Below are 17,275 nucleotides of genomic sequence, written 5' to 3' on the forward strand. Positions count from 1 at the left end.
GGGTGGTGATTAATCAGGACTAGGGAAGGCTTAAAATTGTAATCCAAAAGTGATGGTTACTCGGAATAAGGCATGGCTAAATTGTAAACTTTGGTTGATAAGCCTACGTGGCTATCGTTCACAAGAAAGGGAAGGCTCGATTGTAAACCCAGATAGATGGATACTTAGCAGGATTAGAGAAGGCTCAGTCGTAGGCAATTTAAGGAATAAACAAAGATCGGAATGAAATATCTAAATTGCAAAAATTCAAGTAGAAAATTTTAAGGCATTGACACTTGAAAAGTTAAAAAATGAAATTTGACGTCAATAAATTCATTTAAGTCAATGAATCTAAAAGAAAATTTAAAAAATATTTTTTGACGTCAATTATTTTGACTTTTATGACGTTAAATGAGCGCAAAATCCCGGTAAAATGGGAATAACTCGCGAAAAAAAGCGAAATTTAAAAAAATGAAAAAACTGCCCCTAAGTTTTAACATAAGGAGGGCGTGTGCCAAATTTCAGCTCCGTAAACCAATTATTTCGCTCTCTACGCTGCCCCAAAGTTTGTGGACAAACAAACTCACAAACTCACAAACAAACATTCTGAGATTCTAGCTCAACTGAAGTTGAGAATTTCAAAAACTGTAGATTATTTCGTTTCGTATTGTCATATTTCAAATCAACTGATGATTGTGAAGAGCATGAAACTTTAAGTATTGATAAAGAAAAACTCTGTTTCTCATTAATGTAGAGTTGTACTAGCTATGTACACCCCTGAAAAACGGCTCTTAAAGCTTCCCAAAGTATATCTAAGGGTCGGATGACTTTCAGTCTGAAAAAGAAAAGACAGGCACTACTGCCAAAAAAGAGGAAAAGTTTTATAAATCTATGTAACAGGCAAGAGTTTATTTGCTTAAAGTGTGCACTCATTCTTATCATCATGTGGAAATCAAGGAAACTGGATGCTCCCATGGTATCCATACGGTAGAAAAAAAGATTGTACACTTTATAAAACGAATGTCTTTGCGTTGATGGTTTTACATTCATTCCCAGAACGAGAATACGGTCATTGATCTTGGTTGCTGCACAGGCGACTGAGGTTAGATTTCCACTCGCAGCGGTTCACTTGGCGAGTGAATGAACCTTCGCCCGGGTTAACCAATGCCATGTTAGGGGAATTGGGTAGTCAGTTCAAGGTGCTGACGGGGCGCTAATTGAAAGTGTCTATAGTTGCGAAAATGGGCCTCTAAGCCTCCTGCGAAATAGAAATTGAGTTCATTGAAAGAATGATAAAAGAAACCTTTTTCTTGAATGGGTCTGTTTCTTTCTTCAAGTCAGCTTTCGCCCTGAAAAAGAAAGTGTCCGAAGTTTCAGCAAAATCTAACCGTTCTCTATGTCCGATCTAAGCTCAGTTTGAAGTTATGAATAAATGGTATTAAAGTGTATCCAAATATAATTGGCAGTTTCCTAGTAGTAGCGATAAAGGTGTGTTTGTTTCACCAAAGACAGTGCTCTACGTAAAGGAGCAGTATAACAATGATAAGTCAAAACTTTTTTCTAAATGTAGAACTTAAAGTTTCATGCTTACAATCATCAGCTACATATGATAAAAGTTTGATCTAATTGAAAAAAATCAAAATTCAAACATTACTAGAATCGAGTTTCCTAGTAAAAAGTTGGAGATTTGATATTTTCACAGAAAAGTGCTACCAAGGGGTATTTCGGGTCCCATATCTCCCGAAGGACTTTTCCGTTTGCCTTGAAATCGGACAACCTTCTTTACCTAAGGTTGAACTACCACTGGTTTAAAAATTAACATTATAGCATAAGTAGAAAAAAAGCTTAATTTTTGCAATCGCAAATTTAGCCGCTAAAAATCGCGAATTTTTAAACCAAAAATACATCAAATATAGCGTTTTTGATTCTCTAAAGCAAGCAAAAAATTATTATTTGACCATCAAAAGTTACAAGCATTCTTGTTTCCACTGCCAATTATATCTGAATGCACTTTAAATCACAAATGTTGACTATCAGTGATTTCTTTTTGATGACGTAATAATCTACTTACTTCTTTCTGGCTGATAACAGGTGTTCTAAGATCTCTGGTAAAAGTCCTTTTCGTAAATTGGATTTAACGAAATAGTGACCACAAGGTGTTATAATGTATTCATCTTGACCCATTCTGAAAAAAAGTTACATGGATAATCAGATAGTTTGAAATTTTTGCCCTGCAGACTCCTTCCATGGTCCTGGGAGGGTAAGTAATAAGGTTTGATATTCCAGGGAGCGGGGTAAAGCGCATTCGGTTTTATTTAGATAATCGTTAGCGACTTTATAAGTAATAACTCGTTTTCACTTTCAAAAACAATGAAAATAAACTGCTTGTGTATCATCATAGCAAAAATTATAAAAAAACCCCGGTCTGGAAGGAACCAATCCAAAGAAAAATGGTAACGTGATCAATAAGTATGCAAATCGTAAATTGCCTTTTATTCACAACAAAAATACATTACCGGACCGGTCGGTTTTTTTTTATAATTATAAAGTATTATCCAGATACAACTGGACGGACTGTAATTGTTAAATTCCTTTTCGTAGATTCGATTTAACGAAATAGTGACCACAAGATGTTATAATGTAATCATCTTGACCCATTCTGAAGCGATCGTAGTGCAAAGTAGAGCGTTCGGATACGATGCGCAAGGTTGTGGTCCCTATCCCCGGTCGTGTAAGACTTCGTACTTAGTGCAATAATGGTACTCGATGCTCTCTCTGCTTGACGTTCAGCAATTAAGAAAAGAATCAAGGGTAAGTGGAGAAATACAGAGAAACAGTGGCGCCCTCCCCTGCTGCCTTCGAGCAAATAGCTATGGAAAGAGGAGCTTTCTGGTCACCTCCAACTGCGGTCACAAGACTTTACTATAAATTTTGAAACCTTGCAAAAAAAAAACTTACTCTTTTGCAGCCTCTCTTGTTAACAAAGAAGTGTAACATAAATTATGCGCCATCATGATAGACGGGTAAAGCGAGGCAAAATCCAACGTTGCTATGGGCATCTTATAATAACTGAGGTAAAATAGAAAAATAACACAAAAGGGTTTACTTTAAAAATTTTGAGTCTGCATAAAATATAAGAGCACATGGGAATAACGATAATTTGGCTTATATTTTCATAATCAATAGACACCTATAGAATTATCCCTAAATTTAACCACTTGGGTCTTGTGTTTCCCCGTGTCTCCTTTTAACTCCTGAAAGGATAGTCCGATCTCCATGAAACTAAAATAAATACAAAGCCTTAAAATAAAAAAAATTCGAAAATGATACCATGAAAAATGTTTTTTTTTTTTGAAAAAAAAAGAGAAGAGACTCAAGGCGAAAATAAAAAAATGTAGTGTTTCCGGAATGCGGGTGAATGAAAAAAGCTCCCATGCGGCCGGCCGGGAAATTTTTTTTTGCTGTTTTCGATTAACTTTAAGATCATTGACATAGAACCTTAAAAATAACTTTTATGTACAAACAGTATGAAGTAAGCCCTGAATACTAATGTATCAACTACTAACAAACAAAACTTGATTTACAAGCGGGAATATCTAACCAAACGATGTTTGATATCTTTAATGGTCAATTTGATTTTCTTTATGATAAACCATATAGATGAACCCATAGTCTGCGGCCGGGTCAGAAAATTTTGTTTTTTCACCCGGCCGGTTTCCGGAAACACTACATTTTTTTATTTTCGCCCAATTTAAAATTGAAGAAATTTATTTTCAGTGCGTGCTCAAATTCTTTTAAACGAAAAATCTCAGATTTAAATTTTTCGAAAAAACAAACAAACAATTTTCAATAAGTTTTTTTGTCATGAAAGTAATTGGTAGGGGAAAGATTTTTAGCCATAAAGTCATAAAGGCCACATAAAAATCAGCGCGAAAGAGGTGTTTTCACTGAAGTCTGTTTAAGTAATCTTGTTTTTTTTTATCAGGCAAAGAAGCGCTGTACAAAATTTCGGATTATTTTGAGAATTGGTTCAGAATTTATGGCCATTTATTGATTTTGGCGGATTGGGTGGTGACCGCTGAACTAACAGCCGTTGTGGGTGGAATTTAAAATTTTTTCTACGAATCAATTTGTTAAAATTAGAGTTTGTAGAGAAGCCAAGAATTTTTGCGGTATATTGTGATCTCCTCCCCTAAACGGGGCAGATAGTGTTATTGTCGCCAGTTTTAGATGTTTGAGCTCAGATTTTCGGGCTCCAAAGATTTGATTTATTGACGTTACTTTAAACTTTTAAAACCATTATAGTAGGGAAAATCGAATTTGCGTCAGGTTTTGTTTTTCAAAAAGAATCGTTAAAGTGGAAATCACCAAGAAACGAGATGAATAATCTCGGTTTTTAGTGAGGTGCCTGCTAGCACGACTCCCAATTCAGGAAAGCAAAAAGATTAATCATAACCTATCAACACCAAATACATTTCTCACCCTTTGATAGGATCGATAACCGTGGCTCCTTCGTATTCGTCTCCCGCCTCAATCTTTTGTGCCGGTAAAATCAAGTCTTGTAATTTGGTCTAAAAAGAATTATTCATAAACATTATTTTAAAACGAAAATAAGCTAGCTGTTGTTTAAACGGTCCTCTTTTAGTTTTGCCTATTCTAATTGCGAATTTAGTAAGCAGAAAGTTGGCCATCGAAAGTTTCTATTTTTTTAAAGCACAGATTTTAACTGCCATCTTTCTGCCCTGTCTGTTTCTAATTGCTAGATTAGACAAAAAGTAGTTCGTTTAAATTAGAGCTCAAACGGAAACTGCAAAACTTGATTTAGTAGAAATTTCAAAGTTAAGATCACATTCTGGCCCTCCCTGACTGCCAAATGGTTGTCTGAGATACATTTACATGTAGAGGCCATCATATAATAGCTAACTTTTCTATGGCACAGGTTGATTATGAAAGTTGTATTCGCAATAGTATATTTGAAATGCATATTATCTCCAGGCTAGAAATATCTTTATGTATTTTTTATTCACAATAAATCAAGATAAAAAGCAGTTACTATCGATGTTTAGAAATTCACTAAAAGCGACCGCAGTGCAGGTGGTAGCGCATCCGGCTACGGTGCGCAAGGTTGTGGGTTCAACCCAAAGCCGGGTCATACCAAAGATTTCCAAAATGGTACTTGATGCCTCTCAGCTTGATGTTCAGTAATTAAGAGAAGGATCAAGGGTAAATGGAGCAATCCAGGGAGAAAGAGTGGCGCCCTCCCCTACCTTCGGGTAGATAACTATCGAAAGAGGAGCCTTCGGGACGCCTCCGACTGCGGTCACAGACTTACTACTAGAAATTCAATGTATCTGTTTCTATTTACCTTTCTCAGTAATTGTGATACGACTTTGATCTGTTGACCCCTGGACAACAAATAGGACAAAGGGACACCAGTAACACGTGCCATTTCCATATAATTGATAATACACATCAGTTTCTCTAACAAACGCAAAGGGAGGATTGCATCCTTCATGCAATAAACTGCTAAACGTCTTCGTGTCTGGCTGTTCCCATTCTATGAAGTTGAATTGACGCATAATTAACATAATTAATTCTCATTATGGCGAACTTACAGTTGAATCTCTCTAATTCGATCTTTAAGGGCCCAAAAACTCTCTTCAAATTAGAGAAATATTCGAATGACAGAGACTAATTTATTCCCCTTCCCAGCTGAGGGGACCAAAGTTTCAGCTCAAATTAAAGAAAGATTCGAATAACAGAGGTTCGAATCACAGAGTTGACTGTAGTTAAGACCTTGGATTTTCGAATATGAGGACTGATTTCTATCTTGCGAACAAAATTTCTTTGGGAAACTGGGTTCCGTCAATTTTAGTTGAATACTACTTATTTTGCTTTATTGTGAAAAAGTCATTGTCACATCTTTTTTTGCAAAAAAAAATCCATACAAAGTGAGAAAACGTTACGGAAATACGAAAAGCAGCAATTTCAGGTTCTACAGACCGGAAGAAAATTTTTTACAGAAAACGGTTTTAGATACATTGAAAGCAATACTAATACGCATCTATGTATAAAAATCAGGAAAAACTAATAAACTGCTTTTCCGGGATATTTTTTATTTTCGGATCTGGCAAAAATCGGGCCCCGTCACATTCGAGAGTGTATGTTTACACATTATTTGTGCAAAAAATCAGTAAAAAAAAGAAATGCTTATTTTTCCTAAAAATGACAAAAGGGAATTTCCCCAAAATAAGAAAATCCGATTCTAACGGCCAAAAAGATAATTTTCGGAAAAAACGGTTCCAGTCACAATCCTGAAAAAGCTGGTAACAGACAAACGGATGGACGGAGATGAGTTTAATTCATAGGACCTCCAAGGTAGCTCCAAAAATGATTTTATTAAAAAAAAACTAATGAGTTCTACAATATAATTAACAAATCGGAGAGGTGAAATTAAGAAGTTTCATTTTAAATTTTCGTCTTTTACAAATATCTTCGTTCATCATTTCTATAAGATCATCCTTTGATTCAAATGTTTTTTATTTTCACAGCATTGAGACAACATCACTAGAATGTTTCATTTTTGAATTTTTCGAATGTTTTCATTTTCACAGCATTGATACAACATCACTAGAATGTTTCATTTTTGAATTTTTCGAGTGTTTTCATTTTTACAACATTGATACAACATCAATGAAATGTTTTAATCTAATTTTCGTCTTTTACAAATATCTTCGTTCATCATTTCTATAAGATCATCCACTGATTCAAATGTTTTCATTTTCACAGCAATGAGACAGTTATAGTATATAGATAGTTGGTTCGAAGATGCCAATCGGTAATGTTTGATGTTAGGTCCTGAAAGTAATTTACAATATTCACGGATTGGTAGTCTCCAGTCGTAATTTTGGATATGGAGAGAAACAGTATCACTGTCTATTGGTTTTCTAACATCCATCATCAAATCAGGGCCAAACATTTTATATAACATTTTATTAACAAAATCTGAATGAAAGTTGTTAAATTGCATGATGCGGATCCTCAACGGTTGTTTCTTTTTAATTTCACGTAAAGCGTTCACTTTTTTCAATAAGGCAACAAAATATGGAAAATAAGCGTCATGAATGTGTACGCTTCCATAGATATGGATCGTAGTTATTCCCTTCATGCAAGTTTCATTAAACAGGTCAGCTCTTGAAAGAAGGTACTGGTGCATGTATTCATATCGGTCGAAATCTGGCTCTTTGATCACATCAAGTAGATTTTTAAGCAAGATATTCTTTGTCTCTACAGGTATAAAATAAGTTGAAATTGAGTAGAAAAACCGATTAATCGGCAACCAATTTGGAAGATCAAAAAAAAGTTGACAGAAAAGAATGATATTCCATAACCGATCAACTTGAAGTCCTTGCAACGTTTGAAGCGCTTCTTCATAATCATAACCGTCACTTAAATAGACCAATGTTTGTTTGACAGTGTTGTTCCCCATCACTTGTTCATTATAAAGACGCTTCAAAAAATTTTTCAAATCATTGTAAGGAATACCCTTTGAAAAAATTTTTTGTTTTGTTTGAGGGAAATTCCATTCGAATTGATTGATATTGAAGCTTGGCCGCCATTGGACAACAAAACCATCACTCGGAAGGTATACATTGATGGTGAAGCAATCTTCGTTCCGTGTCAAAGGTTCCAAACGATGCAAGAGGTCATCCAGATAAACCATATAAAGCCCATCTACAATAATGGTTATATTATTTGTTTGTGGGCAAGCCAACATTCCCAATTCTTTAAACATGAACCCATCAGTATTACAATGGAATGGTATCAATATGAAGAGAAAAGAAGTCGCCAAAAAGGAGATACGGACCATTTTTTTAACTCAAAAATAATTTGTTGCTGCAAAAAATAATGAATGAATTTAATGCTCTCTAGAAAGAATTTATACCAATTTTTAGGAAAGTCCCTTCAGAAAGTGTTTTGAAAGAAATTATAGACCAATTACTGACTGATTGTATACCAATTTTTAGGAAAGTCCCTTCAGAAAGTGTTTTGAAAGAAATAATAGACCAATTACTTACTCATTACCAAAAAAATAATGTCATTCTATCTTACACAATAAAAAAATTAATTACATTGCATTGCTTGAGAAAGGTTAAAGGAGAAATGAGGTCTGGAAATCATCACTAAACTGATAATGAAATATGAAAGAGCTCATTAGGGCGATTCCAAAACTATATGGTTTATAGGGGTTTACACGCTTTTTTTCTATAAGAATACACTTTATAAGAATGTCCATGATGAAAATGGCCAAAAAAATTAGGAATAATGCAAAGAATATCACCATCATCGAACTTATAAATTGCCAATTACCCCCAAGTAATGCTCATTCCTTTCACAAAATGCAATTTTATGTTTGAGACGTATGTACTTAAATTTTTTTTTTGAAAATCGGGCTTCGTCACATTTGGGGTATTACCATTTTACATTTAAATTAAAAAATTCTATGAGCCAATCCCCAGAAAGGCTGGTAACGAACGAACGAAAAAACAAACGCAGGCTAATTTATAGGCGCCTCAGGTGGGTCCAAAAACAGCTAGTAAAAAAATATTTTGAACAATTTGATACCACTATTACACCTTTTCGTTGGTCACCCTGATTAGATCAGAGGAAAAGAGAATTACAAAAAACAGTCCATAGAATACCTGTAGATCAGTGATAATGGAATGTTGGACATCTTCTTTTTGTTCTTTCAAGAAATGATAACTCACAGAGTTCAAAGTGTATGATCTCAACTTGTAGTCACGTAACAGAGCATGTAGCAAATCGAATTGTACGGTTCCCGCAATATTGATTACCTGAACACAATAAAAGATTAAAAGAACTTCAGAATCTTGCAAAAGCATAAAGTTGATAATGATTTTGGCTTATTTTTCTTACTCGCACTAATTCGAACTCAAACGGGGAATCTTCTTTTTTCGAATTACAGAAATATTCGAATCGGAGAAACTATTTTAAGAGGGTTTCTCTTTGACGGAGACTGGAAACATGTTCGAACTATGAATTCGAACTAAAAGATTCGAATAATATAAAGATTCGAATAATATAAGATTCAAATAATATAAGATTCAAATAATATAAGATTCGAATAATATAAGATTCAAATAATATAAGATTCAAATAATATAAGATTCGAATAATATAAGATTCGAATAATATAAGATTCAAATAATGTAAGATTCGAATAATATAAGATTCAAATAATATAAGATTCGAATAATATAAGATTCGAATAATATAAGATTCAAATAATGTAAGATTCGAATAATATAAGATTCAAACAAGCTAGATGCTGAATGGACCTACCTGATGATGAAGGTTAGATAGCAATGCAAGGAGAAAAATGAAAAAAATCAGTCAGAAAACATAGCGTTTAGCGAAAATGCATAACGCAAGAAATTCATCATTGATTGATGGTGGGGGGAGAGGGAAAGGTTGTAGGGAAAAAATAAATAGAAAGTTCTGGTCGAAATCAGTTTTATTGACAATTGAATCATGCTTGATGGTGAGCATTGTTATCGATAATGTTTTTGTGTGAAAAACATAGAAATATGAAGAAAAAACCCAATGAAAATCTGCAAAAACGGCGATTTCTGGAATTTTCAACCGGAAAAAAATTTCTCTCAAAAATCGAACTCGGCCATGTTTTGAGCATTGCGAATATCTGCAAAAAATCAGAAAAACTAAAAATAAAAATTCGAGAAAGTGTCAAAAAACCGGTTTTTCCGGCATATTTCCGGCATTTTAGGCCGGAAAAAAATGTTTTTCGAAAATCGGGCTCCGTCACATTTTAGATATTGTCATATTGAGTCAGTGTGCAAAATTTCATAAAAAAATATAAAGGACAGCTCGAGAAATTCAAGAAATACTGTCTTTCCGGCGAAAATAGGTTGTTCCGGCGACTTTTAAAATAGTTCCGGCTTCAAAAATCAATTTTATTGAAAATTGAAACATGCTTGATGGTGAGCATTGCTATTAAAAATGTTTTTGAATGAAAAAACAACCAATTATAAGGAAAAAGTCCAATGAAAATCTAGAAAAACGGCGATTTCCGGCATATTTCAGGCATTTTCCGCCGGAAAAATTTTTTTCTCAAAAATCGGACTCGGCCATTGTTTTGGGCATTGTTAATACGCATCTTTGAGCAAAAAATCAGAAAAAACTAATGATAAAATCTCGAGAAAATGCCAAAAATCCAGTTTTTCCGGCATATTTCCGGCATTTTCGGCCGGAAATGATTTTTTTTCGAAAATCAGGCTTCGTCACAATTTAAGTATTGACATTTTGCATCAGTGTGCAAAATTTCATGAAAAAATATAAAGTACAGCTCAAGAAAATTCAAGAAAATACTGTTTTTCCGGCGCGAAAATCGGCTTGTTCCGGCGATTTTTAGAAAGTTCCGGCTTCAAAAATCAGTTTTATTGACAATTGAATCATGCTTGATCGTGGACATTGCTATTAATAATGTTTTTTGTGTGAAAAAAAACAACGAAATATAAGGAAAAAGTCCAATGAAAATCTGCAAAAAAACGGCGATTTCCGGCATATTTCCGGCATTTTCGACCGGAAAAGATTTTTTCTCAAAATTGGACTCGGCCAAGTTTGGGCATTGCTAATACGCATCTTGTGCAAAAAAAATCAGAAAAAAACTAATGATGAAATCTTGAGAAAATGCCAAAAAACCGGTTTTTCCGGAATATTTCCGGCATTTTAGGGCCGGAAATGATTTTTTTTTTTTTTCGAAAATCGGGCTCCGTCACATTTTGGGCATTGCCATTTTGCATCATTGTGCCAAAAATCAGAAAAAACTAATGAGCCAATCCTGAGAAAAGCTGGTAACAGACGGACGGACGAACGGACGGACGGACGAACGGACAAAGGTTAATTTATAGGACCTCCAGGTAGGTCCAATAATATAAGATTCCTAATTAAATCAAATAATTAAAATAATATAAGATTCGAATAATATAAGATTCAAATAGATCAAAGATTCAATAATAAGATTCGAATAATATAAGATTCAAAATCATATAAGATTCAAATAATATAAGATTCGAATAATATAAGATTCGAATAAATACGATTCAAATATATAGATTCAAATAATTAAGATCAATAATATAAGATTCAAAGATTAAGATTCGAAATATATAAGATTCAAATAATCTAGATTCTAAATCTAAGATCAAATTCAAATTAAATAAGATTCAAATAATATAAGATTCGAATAATATAAGATTCAAATAATATAAGATTCGAATAATATAAGATTCAAATAATATAAGATTCAAATAATATAAGATTATAATATAAGATTCGAATATATAAGATTTTCGAATAATATAAGATTCGAATAATATAAGATTCGAATAATATAAGATTCAAATAATATAAGATTCGAATAAGCTTCCTGTAGTTTCTTCTATGGGAGTTTGTGCGTGCGTGGTTATAAAAAAAGAGGACCGCGAGGAACTGTTGATCTTTGACTCCTTACGACAAAAGTGCCGGGATTCTCAAAGTAGCGCAAGTACATATCGGAACGAATGAGAGCTATCGAACCACAAGGCTGGACCCCCCTGGCCTGAGGGGGGGGGGGCTAAAAGGTCGAGCAGGAATTGGTACCTGATTTTAGCCAGTGGCTAGGGGGGACTAACCATGTTAGGGGTCACCTAAATTATTTTAGATGGACCTGGGGGCTAGATTCTATGTTTGGTGATTTTTTTCTGAACTTGTTTTTCTTTCATCGTAAACTTCAGCAGCATTTGAACATCCCTGGGTAGTCATAAGTTCGAAATGTTCCATTTCCATAACTAGGGAGCTGTTGCACCTTCCCTAGCTAGGGATTCGTTAGGGAAAATTCAGATTTCCAGATCTGCAAATATACAACACAAATGTCTTGTAAATTAAAGTAAGTTTTTGACGCTTTTAGACACAGAACACAGATGAAATTAATTAACCCTAAACCTACCAAAGAAAATACACGTTTTTTTACAAGAACATAAACTATAAAGCGACTTTCTTTATATTTTCTCCTTTGTTACGAGTCATGACTTTCTTTGTTTACTAACATAGTCGAACGTGCGCAACGCACTGGGCTCAACTTCAGTGGCTTCAAATCATTCATAGGCCCAGTTGTAGACCCCCAGATATTGACCCAATGAACAAGTGTGCCAAATCCCAACCAAATCCGATCATTTTGGAGGCCTGTAGACTGGTCCAAAGCTTTAGCCTCGTTTTGGCAAAAACTCGTTTCCAGGCCCCAAAATCAAAATTTTTGAAAAATGCAAAAAGCGCCCCCAGATATTCACCCAAGGAAGAAGTGTGCAAAATTTCAGCCAAATCGAACAATTTTTGAAGTCTCCAGGCTGCCCCAAAGTTTTAGCCTCGTTTTGGCGAAAAACTCGTGCCCAGGCCCCAAAAATTAGAATTTTCAAAAAATGAAAAAATTTCCTCCAGATATTCACCCAAGGAACAAGTGTGCAAAATTTCAGCCAAATCGAACAATTTTTGAAGTCTCCAGGCTGCCCCAAAGTTTTAGCCTTGTTTTGGCGAAAAACTCGTGCCCAGGCCCCAAAAATCCAAATTTTCAAAAAATGAAAAAAACACCCCCAGATATTCACCCAAGGAACAAGTGTGCAAAATTTCAGCCAAATCGAATAATTTTTGAAGTCTCCAGGCTGCCCCAAAGTTTTAGCCTCGTTTTGGCGAAAAACTCGTCCTCAGGCCCCAAAAATCAAAATTTTTGAAAAATGAAAAAAACACCCCCAGATAATCATCCAAGGAACAAGTGTGCCAAATTTCAGCCAAATCGAACAATTTTTGAAGTCTCCAGGCTGCCCCAAAGTTTTGGGACATACACACACACACACATTCTCAGATTCTAACTCAACTGAAGTTGAGAATTCGAAAAACCTCTTTATTTTTTATCTAAAAAGAATCTACTAGGCGAAAATAAAAAAATGTAGTGTTTCCGGAAACCGGCCGGGTGAAATTTTTTTTTTTGTGACCCGGCCGCAGACTATTAAGGGTTCATCTATATGGTTCATCATAAAGAAAATCAAGTTGACCGCTCAAGCTATCAAACGTCGTTTGGTTAGATATTCCCGCTTGTAAATCAAGTTTTGTTCGTTAGTAGTTGATACATTAGTATTCAGGGCTTACTTCATACTGTTTGTACATAAAAGTTATCTTTAAAGTTCTATTTCAATGATCTTAAGTTACCAAAAAAAAGCAAAAAAATGTTTTTCCGGCCGGCCGCACGAGAGCTTTTTTCCTTCACCCGCATTCCGGAAACACCACATTTTTTTATTTTCGCCCTACAATGCGAAGTCCCTTTGTTTTGTTTTATTGAAAGTCGCTTTATTGCTACACAGGGCGTGGGGAGAGAAAGGAATAGGGTGGGAGTTTCCCCATGCCGTAGAGTGCAAAAAATGGTAATGTGGTAATAGTGCAATTAACGATAAATCAGACTCCTCTAAATCAGTCAGATTCGAGTAATTTTGCACGAGTGACGATTATGAGCATGAATCTGGTCAACCATTTTCGATGTTGTCAACTTGCCAACTTTGAGGCCCAAGTGAAAAATCTAGGGGCATGTAATTTTTGTAACAGTTAATGTCTCTGATCCATCTTGAAACTGGCAAGCTTAAACAGTAATTTTTTTCATGTTGGCATGTGCTCATTATTTTCAGAACAGCTTACTGTGCCAAAATGTGAACGGAAAATTCCAATTTTTAAAAATTACCTAATAGTAATTGCCTAATTGCCTAAATTGCCAGTCAGTCCAAATTATCTTTTTTGTTTTTCTCACTGCCAGAGAAGAGGAAAAATAAAATCTGCAAAAAAATATTTTTGAAAAAAGTCCTATATATAAAAAATGTTGCGGACATAACTATTTCCGTTCACAAAGTTATGTCGGCACGCTTTATCAAGAGAGTGAAAATGTTTTATCAGCTTGTTTTTGTGCTATTTATTCCTTCCCATCTATGGGAGACATAAATCCAGTAGGATTAAAATACTTTTATGTCCTCCATGGAAAAAAATTCCATCATTAAATGAACAGGTGTGATGGTTTCCGTTCACAATTTTGAGTTGTCCGCACATTGTTTTTACGACATAACTTTTGAGTGTTTTTTTTCTCCCAATTTTCTAAGGTATTGACAACTTTGAATGCCAATCTTTGTAGGAATTTGTAAGGTTTAGGGTTCACAACTAAAAAAAAGTATCATTTTTATAGCTACCTGAATCGGTTAAATTGGAAGTATGAAGAAACATTCCCTGATTTTGTGGACATAAATTTTTTGTTATTTTTATCCAATTAGGGAGATAATGAAACTGGACCATCTATAGGTTACAGAAACCATTTTAGCGATTAAAATGTGAAGCCTAAAGTTTTCAAGATATTCTAGCTAATTTCCATCAGAACTTTGATGTAATATATCTAATGCGGACATAACTATTGAAGCTTTCTTGGACATTTTACAACCATTATGGGAGGAAACCTCTATGGCAGTGTCTATGTTTTTTATAATACATCTAATACTTGAAGAACATTGACATCATCTTGAATATATTCATGGGTTTTGAGAAACATTACTTAAGAGAGTTACAAATTATTGCCTAATTGTATCATTTGCAATGTGAGACCAGAACTAAGTAATACATTGCTCAGTTGGTCAAAATCCTTGACAATTCAAATCCTCCATATTGGGCTCTTCCAGAAAATGTCCCTACATGGGGGTGGAGGATATATTGTCCGGGGGGTAGAGAAAAATCATCAAAATTTGCTCTATCCAGGGGTAATTTGGGTTGTCCAAATCAATGAAAATTGTTATATCCTCCACCCCCATATTCAAATTTTTTCTGGAAAAGCCCATTTGTAACTTTTTAAAATCAAATAATTTACTTTGCTCAAAATCATGATTAATGTACAAATTATTATGTCCGCAACGTAGTTAAACAAAATTAGAAGCTAAATAAACTGCCAACAAGCAATTAATTGTGAAAATAAAATCCAATTCAGTTCTGAACAAGAAATATAATATATATATATATCAATTATAAATTAATTATTTTCTATTGTAAATGTGGTTCAGTATGAAATGGAGTCCCATTTTTTGCAAAATAAGATTTTCTAAGCGGTGGAATGCTATATTTATTGAAGAAAATAAACTGCATAAGCCTATAAATGAAAAACAAGCTAGATGCTGAATGGACCTACCTGATGATGAAAGTTAGATAGCAATGCGAGGAGAAAAATGAAAAAAATCAGTCTGAAAATATATAGAACTAGCCGGTACGCAGCGTCGCACGCCGGTTAAGCTGTAGCTGAACGCACTAAAAGTCCTTTGGATGTTGAACTGGCTTAAAAAAGCGATCAAATAAAAAGAAATCTCTACAACGTTTAACTCTAACCTTCCCCGGGTGTCTTATCTTTAAACCATATTTGGATCGTGTACTGTCCCCCCGTGACATGATTTATTGTTTAAGTCAAAAGTTGTCAGAAAGAGCATCGTTTACTGTACCAGTGTCGAAACGACTCTGACTCTGCAGGTAGTCATTTTTCTCGCTTCGCTCGCGTTAAATATGCCGTCCAGTTTAAATGACAATTTTTCAGGAAAAAGTGGGAAGGTCACAAAGAATAGTGCAACATTTTGTTTTTATCAGATCGAAAAAAATAAGACAATTCTAAGTTGCTTTTTTAAACCCTTGTCATAACTTTTCGAATTTAAACATAAAAAATGACGTACACACTTTTTAACAGTAACGACGACTTGAAAAATTTTATAAGAAGAAAGAAGTGAACTAATTTTTTCTTATGCTTTATATCGCCCTTTGAATATGCTGTTGTTGTCCACAAACTTTTGCATTTATATGTTTTGATTTGCTTTTGAAATATTCTTTTCTATGAAATGAAATTGTTTTGTTTTGAAAAGAATGTCATTAATAAATACAATCGTTAAAATACATTCGAAAACATTTAAAACAAAATTACTAAATGTAGATGGGCCTTAAATTTCAAAAGAAAGGCTGAATAAAGTCTAAACCAAGCTCTATCCGATCTTTTGCAAATGGCGCGAATTCAATAGAACAATACAAGAAAAAACATAACCCGAAGATCAGCATCCTTCTTAGTTTTTAAATAAAAAACAACAAGAAAGTATTCATAATGCGGAATATTTCGATGACTCTATCTCATCATTTTCAACCATAAACTAAATACATTTCAAAAATCTAATTTTATTCTAAAAATCTGTACAGCAGTAAAATGATAATTAAAAACGTTAATGAGTTATAAAATGTACAAGGGAAATAAAATTGATATAAGCTAAAAAATGACTGAATGAAAAGAACAAAAGAGTGTCAATTGTCAGGGGCCTATCCAAACAATTGAAGTTCTTTTGAAGCTTTCAACCCGTCATTAATCTTTGGCCTTAGTTTTTTAATGTAAAGATTAATGACGGGTTGAAAGCTTCAAAAGAACTTCAATTGTTTGGATAGGCCCCTGACAATTGACACTCTTTTGTTCTTTTCATTCAGTCATTTTTTAGCTTATATCAATTTTATTTCCCTTGTACATTTTATAACTCATTAACGTTTTTAATTATCATTTTACTGCTGTACAGATTTTTAGAATAAAATTAGATTTTTGAAATGTATTTAGTTTATGGTTGAAAATGATGAGATAGAGTCATCGAAATATTCCGCATTATGAATACTTTCTTGTTGTTTTTTATTTAAAAACTAAGAAGGATGCTGATCTTCGGGTTATGTTTTTTCTTGTATTTTTTGAAATTGTCTGGTACTGTTGGATTCAATAGAACAAATTTGTGGAGCAAGAGACTAAAAGTCATTATTTTAAAACACAAACAAAGCGAAAACGAAAGTGGTGACACACAGACACACAAAGCACCGCTATTAATATATAGAAGTTCTGGTCGCAAAAATCAGTTTTATTGACAAATGAATCATGCTTGATGGTGAGCATTATTATCAATAATGTTTTTGTGTGAAAAAACATAGAAATATAAAGAAAAAATCCAATGAAAATCTGCAAAAAAGGCGATTTCCGGCATTTTCAACCGGAAAAATTTTTTTCTCAAAAATCGAACTCGGCCATGTTTTGAGCATTGCGAATACGCATCTTTCTGCAAAAAATCAGAAAATACTAAGGATGAAAATTCGAGAAAATGTAAAAAAAAACGGTTTTTCTGGCATATTTCCGGCATTTTTCGGGCGA

The 17,275-nt window shown here is 34.1% G+C and overlaps 1 protein-coding gene across 1 annotated transcript in view; it reads right to left on the reverse strand.

Annotated features, from left to right (window-relative positions):
- The window catches only part of LOC136803884 (DNA polymerase delta catalytic subunit-like), a 43,715-nt gene that overhangs the window by 19,999 nt on the left and 6,441 nt on the right, over positions 1-17,275 (reverse strand). Inside the window, exons 8-13 of the mRNA XM_067060607.1 lie at positions 8,682-8,834; positions 5,345-5,536; positions 4,462-4,550; positions 2,938-3,048; positions 2,051-2,164; positions 1,283-1,328 (exon numbers count right to left, since the gene is read on the reverse strand). Coding sequence (XP_066916708.1) covers positions 1,283-1,328; positions 2,051-2,164; positions 2,938-3,048; positions 4,462-4,550; positions 5,345-5,536; positions 8,682-8,834 — 705 coding nt within the window. The remainder of the gene's footprint in view (positions 1-1,282; positions 1,329-2,050; positions 2,165-2,937; positions 3,049-4,461; positions 4,551-5,344; positions 5,537-8,681; positions 8,835-17,275) is intronic.

This window comes from Clytia hemisphaerica, unplaced genomic scaffold (assembly GCF_902728285.1).
Source record: "Clytia hemisphaerica strain Z4C2 unplaced genomic scaffold, Clytia hemisphaerica genome assembly, whole genome shotgun sequence".
Classification (NCBI taxonomy): domain Eukaryota; kingdom Metazoa; phylum Cnidaria; class Hydrozoa; order Leptothecata; family Clytiidae; genus Clytia; species Clytia hemisphaerica.